The sequence below is a fragment of the Oreochromis aureus genome, linkage group 23 (genome assembly GCF_013358895.1).
Source record: "Oreochromis aureus strain Israel breed Guangdong linkage group 23, ZZ_aureus, whole genome shotgun sequence".
Taxonomy (NCBI): domain Eukaryota; kingdom Metazoa; phylum Chordata; class Actinopteri; order Cichliformes; family Cichlidae; genus Oreochromis; species Oreochromis aureus.
This window is the reverse complement of record NC_052963.1, coordinates 29,164,088-29,177,058: the sequence shown is the minus strand read 5'-3', so window position 1 is coordinate 29,177,058 and position 12,971 is coordinate 29,164,088. Positions and strand designations below refer to the sequence as shown.

Below are 12,971 nucleotides of genomic sequence, written 5' to 3'. Positions count from 1 at the left end.
AGACTTTCAGCTTTAATTCAGTGGGCTGAACAAAAACACTGCATAAAAATGTGAGGAACTAAAGTATTTTTTAAACAATTCCTTTATTTTGGGGGCTTAAAAGTAATTGGACGAATTAAATAATTAAAAATAAAATGTTAATTTCTTACAGTTATATTTTAATAGAAATTTAATAGGATTTGGTTTTTGGGTTTTTTTTGACTTATCAAAACTAACAAGACCGGGAGATGGAAATGAAAAAAGAAAGAGGGATGGTGAGAGAAAGGGAGAGAGAGAAAAAATATCGAGAATCTGCTTCAACACCTGTTGAGTAAATAGAAAAAGAAGAAAAACACATATTAGATAAACCACAGTAACAACCAACATATGCATAAATAACAATAATAAACAATAACTAACAAATTTTACTCAAAAGCGCAGAGTAGTAATAATACGAGAAACTGTTTGAGGCAGCAGCCACCCAAGATATTGTGTGTCTGTGTGTACACTTCAGTGCACACCTGTGTTTGTGAGCGTGCTTGTGTTCACAGAGTTTCTCCATGTAAGTGTCTAAGTGCTTCAACCCCACGGACCTGAAGCAGGCGTGTCCTGTGTCACATCATCGATAAACAGCGATGCATGCCCAAGCCATCACACTTTAGCAAGTTTTACAGATGAAGTGGTATGCTTTGGATCATCAGCTGAGGTCTTTCTGAGGGTGTTTTTCCTTACTACTATATTCAAGTGCTGCTCAAATGTTTCGATGTTCTCTAATGTTGGATAATATTGTACTGTCCACTGCTATACAACTTGAGACAATGGAATGGATGAATATCATTTTGTCTGAAAAACAGAAAAAACACAGACAAAGCTTCAGCAAATTCTTCACTGATAGATTGTTGTTTTGTCTGTCTGCAGTCTGTCAGGCTGTCTGATCACAGAGGAAGGCTGCACTTCTTTGGCCTCAGCTCTGAGCTTCAACCCTTCCCATCTGAGAGAACTGGACTTGAGCTACAATCATCCAGGAGCTTCAGGAATTAAGCTGCTGTCTACAGGACTGGAGGATCCACACTGGAGACTGGACACACTCAGGTATGGCAAGAAAGTAAGAGGAGGAAAAGCTAGAAACATTTTCTGTGTCCTTCATTCACTTCCTGTTTGTTTTGTGTAGATATGGCATGAACAGTCACAAGGTACATTATCAGAAACAGAAATACTAGTCTAGCTCGATAATAAACAGTCATTATATACACAGGAGTCTCCAAAGAGACCTTTTTCAGGAATCTTAATGATAACTGCCTTTTGCCTGTCATTTATTCACGATTCGGCTAAATAGCTGTATTTTAATGGTGCATTTATTTGATCCTTTTCCTCCCTTTTGACATGGTCCAGATTAGCTTAATCTCTGTATGGGAACAGTCCTAGGACATGTTAAATATGAAACAATCATATTTAAAACAAAAGTTTTAAAATCAGATTTGAAACTGAACCTGAAAGCCAAAGGAACATGACTAGTCTATTGTGAATTTAATTAAAAGTAGACTTAAATAAAGCAAACCAAAAAACATATCAGAAGAATAGAAGCTGCATCTTTGCTTGTCCGTGCATGTGCAAAATCTCCAGACCTCTGAACTACCTTTGCTCGTTCTTGTAGCAAGAAACGAGGGAACAAACCACAGGAGGGAACACAGCTGAATGGAATCTAGCAAATGAGACAGAGGGAAACAAAACTGAACATGATGCACACCAGCAATGTTCCCTCTAATTTTTCACGTGTCTGAGCGAATACACAAACTCCCTGAGCGGTCCCTTGGACCACTGTGAGCGACATCAGACGTGTGCACTGTGGCCATGCCAGCATCTAATCCATCCAAGTTACATGGTTTATTAAAATAATCAAATTACAGTATTTACATTTATGTTAGACTACTTTTAATTAACTGCTTTAGTCCACTTGCAATGAAAATGTAAAAAAAATCTAGTCATTGACCTGTGTAGTATGTTAACACTATTGGAAGTAAAAATAACTTGAACTCCAATTTCGAAAACACAACTTTTTTTTCTTTTTTTTAAAAATAAAGCTCTGACTTGTATTATGAGTATGAGTCTGTGGTCTGGGAGAGAGTCCTGTAACTCTCTGTCTGCAAAATATACTATATAATGACCAATGCTGGGCAATTAATTATATAGTTACTTCTTCAAAAAAGTAACTCAGTTTGGCAAACATCAAAGTTTTTTGCAGCTATTTTTTTTTAAATGCAGCCAAGGCGTTTTTAAATAAACATTTCAAACTATTTACAGAACAATCAGCTGTTCTGCATCAAATCTGATGCCACACAAATTATTTGTGCCACTCCAAAAAATAATTTCTGTCCACTATTAGATAAAGTAGAACAATAGCCTGATACCTGCAGGCCTGACAACAGGAGATGTATCACTCCTGTAACACCTGTAACATTCAGTAGTCGCCTCATTGTTCTGACACACACAACAAAACTATTGACTACACTACACACTAACTACACAAGATTTGTGCTAAACGTCTCAAATCTCTCACATCACAAAACACCGCCGTCACTCCTAAAACTTCCCCCTGTTTCTTAACAACTAGAGTCCACGTTGCCATATCATTTTTTGATTGGTCGACATGGTACTTTCTGGACGAATAGGAAAGGGAGAGGGGGGTGGAGTTTGTTTTTGCTCACAGGCGGAGAGTGCTTTCGAGCCTTTTTTCTTATAAAATGCCGTTTTTACCGTTTATTCTCGCAGTAAATATAAACAACGACAGTATTCAGGAAGAAAACCAAACATTGCATATTTTTTATCACAACTCTGGTTTTACGTAGCCTATCAACACAATTTAAAAACTGGTATAAAGTCCCCACTTTTTCCGTCAATTGTTCCGTCTGTCCTGCTCACATCTCCAATGGTTGTACACGTTGTCATTAACGTGGCTTCACTCCACATCAGCCACGCCGCTTTGCCAGCTAAAACACCGGTGTCGGCACATAAGGACGCTGTCATAGCCTGTCAACGACGTTGATTAGCTGCGTATATACGGATGTAAATCGCATTATTGGCTGCGATTTACATCCGTATATATATATACTATGGGATAAGGTGGCATCGTTCTAATCCCATACGGGAGCAGCCAGTCACTTACTGACTAACACTGCAAAACAGAATTGTTAAAGTATTAATTTTAATTTCAATTCAGGTTAGATTTTTTTTGTGCGCAACGCAGATTTTCTGTGCGCAGAGACCGTGCCAGCAGTGCGCAATTGCGCATGTGCGCACCTTAGAGGGAACATTGCACACCAGACAGGAGGCTGTCAAAGTAAAAAAAAAATAATTGTAAGAAATAGCTTGTGAAATCGAATGAGCAGATAATTGTGATGCACTTGGAAGAAATGTTGACGAAAAGGAAACTGACTGTGAAACTAATTGAAGGTAGAGCATAGCTGTGCCAGAGCAATATAAATATCACCACACAGTGTCCAGCATGACTATATGTGCAGTGTGATATTCGATACATTTAAAAGACTCATTATGTAATGGTATTGGTCTCAGTGCCCCTGAGAGGCTGGTCATTTATGCATGTGAGCCTGTGCATATATTGAGGTAATGAGCTATGTTTCTCTAAAGAATGTAGGTGTTTAATTCTAGAATACATATTATTCTCTTATTCTCTTTGGACCTTTCTAAAATGGCATAGAGCTGGCCTTTTGGTACCTAGCTTGATAAAGTTTCCCTCTTGTGGCTATGAAGAGCATGGCTGGTGTGGACAATTCCAACTGTAATGTTTGACTTTAGATACACTCTAAAAACTAAAACTGACATTTCCTTAAAAATTTTTGATGCAACATTTTTACACTCACAAATATTGAGTAGACTGGAAATCAGTCAAATCTCTTAATTATACTTGATCAATTGAATATCTAAAGCTTAAACAAGTTAATTTGAAATGAATAATTGTAGTTGGTACAGTAACATCAAAACTTGAGTCAATAGAACTGAAATTATAAGTTTAAAAAAGTAAGCTTAAGTGAAAACCACAAAAAATTGAGTAGATAATACTGAAATTCTTGGTATATGTAACTAAAATCAAGATGGTCATTTAACACAAAAATTGTTGCATTTACTTAATTTTTTAAATTGTAATTAATCAAAATTGGGCTTAAAATTTAATATGAATTTTATTGTATTTCACTGGTAGTTCTAAGTTAAAAAACTAATTATATGTAGATGTGTGTTTTATAATACATGTATGAAAAATGACCACATGGTAACATTTTTAACAATGAAACATTTTATATTTTCATCAACATGGCAATAACTCCAAACAACCAAGCACTAAAAAGAAAACAGTCTTTTCCCTGTTAGCTCAAAACCTTTCCTACTTAAAAGATAAATGACAAACGAGGAAAGCAAACACAAAATCTCAGATTGTAAAACAAAATTAACCAAACAATGAAAAAGGCTCATGGTTTCTGTTCCATCCTGCAGTTAATTACACAAGAACTGCCATGATGCAAGAACAAGCTTAGACCCTTCCTCAGGGTAATAGACAATGCACAGAGGTGATTTTTCAGTCTCTGAACCTTGACTTAAAGGTTTGCAGGATCCAGCTCCAGGAACACTTTTTGGAATACCACAAAGGAATATTTGAGATTCTTGGGGTATTTCAGATCTAAAGCATAGGCTAGTCCTAACACAGAGTAACAGGCTCTGCTGAGATCCCCAAGATTACTTAGAACAGTTATGTCCTCAATAATTATCCCTACATCACGCGGAAAGACCCATCTTGGTTCTCCAGCAGGTAAACCTTCATCACCTCCTCAGCCAAAGCCTCTTCAACACAACCATCATCAACATCCTCATGTAGACATAACACAGAACTAGAGCTTACTTTTATCCCACATATTTTAAGACATGGACACAAAAAGCCTGTTTTCATGTGAAATCTGAAGCTACTAATTTTAACACTGACATCTGCAATTTTAAGTAATTTTAGGTAAGTTAGTTTTTCCGCTGCATAAATGGTCTCTCTGTGTGAAATAATATGGGGGGAGTGGTTGTTTTGAAATGGGCGGGGGCTTTCAGCAGTGATACACACCATGATAAACAGTTATTTGATGTTTCCTTTATAGCTGGTGAAGGTTCTCAGTCATTCAGGTCATGGTAATCCTAGTAGGTTAAGTGAAGGAAACTAGGCTTCTTTGGTTCCTTCAAGATGTTTCGCTGAATTGAGTCCAGTTTCCTTCACTCAGACCTACTAGGAAATGTGAATGCTGCAGTTATGACATTTTTACATCATTATGATTCAATGTGTCTGACCCACTGATCTTTCGATTATTGTATTTGGGGGCTGGGTGGAGAATCTCAGAAAAAAAATTCCATTACTCATGCTTATATGCAACCCTTAAGTGTCCTAAAAACAGCAACAAATAAACTAAACTAAAACAGCACTACTACACACTTCCTGCAATCAAAATTTCATTTATTGCATAGGAACTATGATCCCATTACCCAAAATATAAAACTTTTAAAATTCCTGAAAGTGACTTAATGCACCAACCTTGAAGTCTTTGATTAGGGTATTTGCATCTTCTCCCAGATGGTCAATGAGACATCTGATGATCACCTCTCTTGTTTTCTCAATGGGAATGTAGTTAGTAAAATATGAAACATTGCACATTTAAACATCTTTTTGCTTTTCTGTGTAAACTTAAACATAACTTTTGCAGTTGAATTAACAGTAGAGAAATTAAGCACTTTCTAGAATAAAACACTTGTATTTGTGAAGGAACAAAAAGTGAATTCCAAAATAAAAATATTAAAAATCTGGCACATGCCACAAAATAACAAGACTAAGCCAATGAAGACTGATAAATACAAATCAACAGTGCGCCTTATAATCCAATGTGCGTTGTGTATAAATTCTGGTTGAGCTTACTGACCTCGAACCGTTTTTTATGTGGTACATGGTGCTCAAAAATCTGTCAAAAATGATTTACTACTACTTTGGTAAGCTACGAAGCCGCACCGCTTGATGGATTGTTAATAAAAGTTAACGTGAGGGTTTCCGATGGTACGTTTCCATCATTAAATGTTCTGCCATTTTTTAAAGAGATGATAAAATGAGTAAAATAAAAATTAGATTCTTATGCTGGAGCGTCTATTCTCTGGTTGAGGGTAACTTTTTGCATTTGGCTATACAAAAGTATTTACCAATGGTTTAAATTGGTATTAAACGACAATTTAAATAATAAACCGAAAACCTGTAGACTGTTCTTAGGCTGGATACTAAGTTTTAATGGCACTGGCATTTTACATTAGAGAACATTAGAAATCTGGACATGACGCCCACACTGTTGTAAATAAGAAGCAACAGGCATGCGGGTGAGCAGCATCAGCTCACATGCCAGTGACGTGTGTTAACGGATTTTACGCATAAAAAAGAACATGAAACAACCTTTTTAATATTTGTACTGACAGGTACAACAGATTGCTTGTATTTTAACTGCTATAAATAACTTGTTGGTCTATAATATGTGAAAGATATGTCAAATGTATCCCTCATGAATGATATCAAGTCATCTTGAGCCATAAAAAACATTCCTTTAACAAGGTAGAAGACGCAATCAGTTTTTGGCAGTGACTCCTATATATCCTTTATTTACCAGTTAAAAAATCTCATTGGCCTTAAAAATGTCTTTTTTAAGATTAATCTGGCCAAGAGGACAGCAGAAACTGCAACAAATATAACAATAGTTCTGTAAACATATTTTAAGTGGACAAAAAGAACAGTCCACTTACCAGCAAATTTTCCAGGTGGCTCCGCTCTCAGTTTGTGTCCGTTAACCGTCGTTGTGATGAAATGAAAATTTTCCTGTGAGGCTGTGCGTTCTTGCTGCGTACTAATAATCAATTACTCTATGTTATCATGTTTTACTTAGACTTTTAAGTTGTAGTTGCTGAAGATAAATAATATTGATTTTGAGTAATTAATGATTTTACTCCAAGGTACTGATAAGTACCTATTTCTCAAATATTTTGATTCAGTTTCAAACAAAATATTATGTACATGCAAAAAAGGTATTCTGAATTTTTTGTCTAAAATAAATGTAAATAAATACCTTAATTTAACGCAAAAACACAAGTTAAATTTTAGACATTTATTTCAATATATCCAACTCAAATAATTACTTAAACAATATTCAGAGATTTTATCAAGGCCATTTAACTTATATTTAAAGTGATATTTACTAAGCCTCTGAATCACTTTTTAGAGTGTAGGTAGACACTTTATTTAGGTAGATCACAGCATGGAAGCTGTGGGTCTGCCCAGCTGAAAGACCTGTTGATGTGTTGACATGCGTCAGAGTTGCGCACAACCACAGATTCGTTAAAAAAGTTTTTGAAAGTCTGGTCCTGCTTATGTGAAAGAGAACTGCATTAATGTTCTGTGTTTCTCTGCACCAAGTCACCGGCAGCTCTTTCACACCGTAAGGATGTCTATCAAAGCCTGTGCTTCATAAATATCTGATAGTGCTGATTGTTTGAACTGTGTTTAAAATTTCATTTATTGATGCAGACCAGACCATTTCCTCAAGATGTGAAATGTTACTGATTTGATAAAGATTTTTCTAACCCTTAGCTAGATGTCAAACATATGAAAGACTCTTAAGCTTAATTAAACCTCAATAGTCTCAGTGGTAAAAGAATGTCAAATAAAAGATGTGCACCAATGCATCCTTATACATCCCAACACAATCCTAAGTTTGGGAACAGAACTTCCCCAATCTCAATTATGTTTTATCTGCTGTTGGGTCTGCGCTTAGCAGGCCCGCTGGTTCAGAGACTTATTCCCGTGGACAAAGACAAACAGCTCAACCTGTTTTAACTTTATAGCAAGGGGAGCCTGGCCGGCAGCACCACTGCCCTCAACCTCAGACGACTCCAAAGAACCAGTCTCCCCTGCAGCCTTTTATTCTATGACACACAGTTTCACAAACACCCATTGTAAAACCCCCCTGTGGTGTGTCATAAAACTAAGGCACTGAGTGTGTGTGTGTATGCATGTGCGAGCGTGTGCGTGTGTGTGTGTGCGTGTGTGTGTGTGTGTGTGTGCGTGCATGTACACTGTTGTCATTTTATTGATTCCAAAACCTTTAGAACTAATTATTGGAACTCAAATTGGCTTGGTAAGCTCAGTGACCCCTGACCTACATACACAGGTGAATCCAATAATGAGAAAGAGTATTTAAGGGGGTCAATTGTAAGTTTCCCTCCTCTTTTAATTTTCTCTGAAGAGTAGCAACATGGGGGTCTCAAAACAACTCTCAAATGACCTGAAGACAAAGATTGTTCACCATCATGGTTTAGGGGAAGGATACAGAAAGCTGTCTCAGAGATTTAAGCTGCCTGTTTCCACAATTAGGAACATATTGAGAAAATGGAAGACCACAGGCTCAGTTCAAGTTAAGGCTCGAAGTGGCAGACCAAGAAAAATCTCAGCTAGACAGAAGCGACGAATGGTGAGAACAGTCAGAGACAACCCACAGACCAGCACCAAAGACCTACAACATCATCTTGCAGCAGATGGAGTCACTGTGCATCATTCAACCATTCGGCGCACTTTACACAAGGAGATGCTGTATGCAAGAGTCATGCAGAGGAAGCCTTTTCTCCACCCACAGCACAAACAGAGCCGCTTGAGGTATGTTAAAGCACATTTGGACAAGCCAGCTTCATTCTGGAATAAGGTGCTATGGACTGATGAAACTAAAATTGAGTTATTTGGGCATAACAAGGGACGTTATGCATGGAGGAAAAAGAACACAGCATTCCAAGAAAAACACCTGCTACCTACAGTAAAATATGGTGGTGGTTCCATCATGCTGTGGGGGTGTGTGGCCAGTGCAGGGACTGGAAATCTTGTCAAAGTTGAGGGACACGTGGATTCCACTCAGTATCAGCAGATTCTGGAGACCAATGTCCAGGAATCAGTGACAAAGCTGAAGCTGCGCCGGGGCTCTTTTAACAAGAAAACGACCCGAAACACTACTCAAAATCCACTAAGGCATTCGTGCAGAGGAACAAGTACAACGTTCTGGAATGGCCATCTCAGTCCCCAGACCTGAATATTATTGAAAATCTGTGGTGTGAGTTAAAGAGAGCTGTCAATGCTAGAGATGTTTTGTAAAGAGGAATGGCCCAAAATACCTTCAACCACAATCCAGACTCTCATTGAAACCTACAGGAAGCGTTTAGAGGCTGTAATTTCTGCAAAAGGCGGATCTACTAAATATTGATTTTATTTCTTTTTTTGTGGTGCCCAAATTTATGCACCTGCCTGATTTTGTTTAAACAATTATTGCACACTTTCTGTAAATCCAATAAACTTCATTTCACTTCTCAAATATCACTGTGTGTCTCCTATATGATATATTTAACTGACATTTTTTATTGTAACAACCAACAATTTATACAGGAAAATAATGACTATTAACAAGGTTGCCCAAACTTTTGCATCCCACTCTATGTGCACGTGAGTGATTGTGTGTGTGGATGTGGGTGTGTTTGTGTGACTTCCTGATCACAAACGGGCATCTCCCCTCACCCTGTATATGGCTCAATTCCTGTAATGGCTCACCATACACAAGCAGAGGTGAGGCCATAAATGGCAAGAAGTAAACATCCTCACTAAATAAGGACACAGAACCTTCACATAGGATGTGCCTGCAGTTAAACACTATAACTAATTGCATCCGCCGCCATTCAACAGGCCAGGGAGGAGGACAGAAACAGAACAATGTCTTTGATCATACAGTTTGAACCAAGGCTTACAAATTCAAGTACAATAATAACAACATTTAACAATTCACTCTAACATCTACCACCATGGATTTTCAAACCACCATATTGTATTTGTTTTCAGTTTTTTAATGCATTTCCAATCAGCTTGTTTACAAGAGGTGCAGTTTATACATTAGAATAAACGTCTTCTTTTCAACACACTTTATAGATATAAAACTGAAAAATTTTGAGCTCATGCACATTGGGGAAAAAAATTCTAAGTCCTGTATCTTGTATAAAAACATGTTGTTTTTATGCGGAGAATATGAGACATCTTTGTGGTCCCTAATAATGATCTATTGTAATTATTAAAGAGGAAAGAAGAAAAGAAAACTTGAGAATGTTTTTGTTCATCATAAAGATTGTGATGTGAACTATTAGCATCAACATTAGTTCAAAGTGTCAGTTCAATGATGCTGCTTGGAGAAAGCAGTGTTGACACATACTAGTTTTTAGAAATCTTAAAACACAAAAACACAAATATCAGATGTTGTTTTTAGGTTTAAAAAATTGTGTTAAGACAATGCATTTTCCTTCTCACTTTCCATGTTATGTTGTGGTATCCATTTTATCATGCATGTATGCTACTTTGCTCTGTCAAGTGTAAATATTTTTTTCTAATAAATTAGACTTTCACAGTCTGCATCTTACCTTTATGTTTTAAATGGGAAATCCTGTTAAATCATTGCTCAACTTTTGTCTGCATGACAGCAGACTTTTGATATACTTACAAGAAGACTTGATGAAAAGGAAACTGACCCTAAACTAATTCATGTACTTACTAACATACATGCATTGATGAACACCTGGGTATCTTATATTATCTCTTAATTTCCTCTCTTTTACTAACTTGGGTATCTTTATCTCTTAAAAACAACATCTGATATTAGGGTTGTATTGGGATGTCTTAGGATGCATTAGTACACACTTAAGCATCTTTTTTTGTTCTTTTACCACTGTGATTTTTGATGTATAATTAAGCCATAGAGTCTTTTATACATTTGACATCTTGTTAAAAATGTTGAAAAAATCTTTAATAAATCTGTAACATTTCAAATCTGGAAGACATGTTTTGGACAACTGAGGACTGTACATACAAAAATAAATATAAAATCTAAAATTGTTTAAAAAGCACTAACTTTAGACAAATAAAAAACTTGCACCAGCCAAACTTTTCATACCCATGGGAGGGAAATCAATCAATCAAGCTAGGTACCAAAAAGCTAGTGCAGGAGTAATAAGTAATGTGGGAATGGGCAACAGGAGGGAAACACAGCTGGGATTAATAAGACATAACGTGACAAGGGGGAGCAAAACTAGACACACTGACATAGGACATGGCACCGTCAAAGTAAAACAGGAAATAACACCAACATCATCCCAGGAACACAAGACACAACACAAGGAACACCAGGGAGGCACAGAGACAAAACCTAAAGGCTGGAAAATCACAGAGGTGCAAAAGAATAACTAAGAAACATGAAATACAATAAACAAAACCATACAAAAACCCACAAAATCCCAAAACAAAGAATAAAAAAAAGCCTAACCACAGAGTTACCCGACTCCGCACCATGACATAAATAGCATATGACAAACAGAGTCAATGGGAGATGAATAATATGTAGCCTAGAATTAGCTGTTTCTAACAGTCTAAAAAATAGTAGTAGTTGTCATGGTCCTGGGTTGATGACCCAGTGCTTTGAGTTTTATACTTTTATTATTATTATTGTTGTATTATTTATTATTATTGTGATGTGGCTTCCCTGTGTCCTGAATTGTGTCTTCTCTGTGTCTTCCTCCCTGTTTCGTCATGTTTAATTAGGTTCAGCTGTGTCCTTCCTCCTGTGTGCTGTTTCCTTGTTGCCTTCTGTGTATTTATAGTGTGTGTTCTACCTTGCTCCTTGTCAGTCTGTCTGCTTGTCTTCCCCTGCGTTTCGCCTGTGGTATTTCTCCGTACTCCAATGCTCCATGTCCTGTGTTCTCAGTCTCAGGTTTTTATCTTTCATGTCTCGAGTTTCTAGTCCCTGGTTTTTGTTCCTTTGTATTGCTCTTTAGTTTCACCCAGTATAGGTTTTTTAAGTGTAGTCGCTACCATGTTTAGCTTTTGTTTGTATTTCGTTCATGTCTCACTGTAAATAAAGTTAACTCACAATAAGTCCTTCGTCAGTGCCTGCTCTTGGGTCCACACTCCTCATCTCCCAATAATCTGCCTCGCCAATTGTGACAGTACTCAGGCTTTATTCTCCATAGTGTAGTGTAGTATAAAACATTAAAACCTAATTGAAACCCACCAACTCGGACAACAGAGAGATGCCACACTTATGTTTCATTGTCCTTTCCAGCTAAACAGAAGAGGAATATAAAAATAATGAAGGTCTTAGTTTAATACAGTGGTGTACTGACAGATCCAGGATCAGTCCAAATCATCAGGAATTTGATCCAGGTATGGATTGAAGTGTATTTGTGAAAATGTTGGACTGTTCCTTTATCAGTATCTAACAGTATGTGTATGCGAGCGATGTAATGTCCATGTGTGCATGCTGAAAGAGACTGTGCTGGTCTGACCCCCCTCCTCCTTTCAGGGTGGAGCCTGCTGGAGTCCGATGGTTGACACCAGGTCTGAGGAAGTGTAAGTGTGTTTTTAATGTGATTCCTGAAAAAAAAAAAAAAGCATCACACATTCAACCATCTTCAAACTGTCACATCACTCATGCAGGAGTCATCATCAAAGTGTCAATCAATGAACAGATGATGGATCAATAACTGCAACTGGATTATGTTTGTTCTCTCCATCAGATTCCTGTCAACTCACAATCGACACAAACACAGTAAACGCAAACCTCAAACTGTCTGACAACAACAGGAAGGTGACACATGTGGAGGAGGTTCAGTCATATCCTGATCATCCAGACAGATTTGATTTTTGGCCTCAGCTGCTGTGTAGAAATGGTCTGACTGGTCGCTGTTACTGGGAGGTCGAGTGGAAAGGAAAATCTTATATATCAGTGAGTTACAGAAGAATCAGAAGAAAAGGAGACAGTAATGACTGTGTGTTTGGAAATAATGATCATTCCTGGAGTCTGAGCTGCTATAATGGTGCTCCTCGTTCTCTCTGGCACAACAACAGA

At 37.3% G+C, this 12,971-nt stretch overlaps 1 protein-coding gene across 1 annotated transcript in view; it reads left to right on the top strand.

Moving 5' to 3' along the window:
• Positions 1-12,644, top strand: part of LOC116314065 (NLR family CARD domain-containing protein 3-like) — a gene marked incomplete at its 3' end in the record, with an annotated part of 28,983 nt that extends 16,339 nt beyond the window's left edge. The window contains exons 9-11 of the mRNA XM_039607066.1: positions 898-1,071; positions 12,426-12,472; positions 12,640-12,644. Coding sequence (XP_039463000.1) covers positions 898-1,071; positions 12,426-12,472; positions 12,640-12,644 — 226 coding nt within the window. The remainder of the gene's footprint in view (positions 1-897; positions 1,072-12,425; positions 12,473-12,639) is intronic.
• Positions 12,645-12,971: the final 327 nt, after the last annotated feature.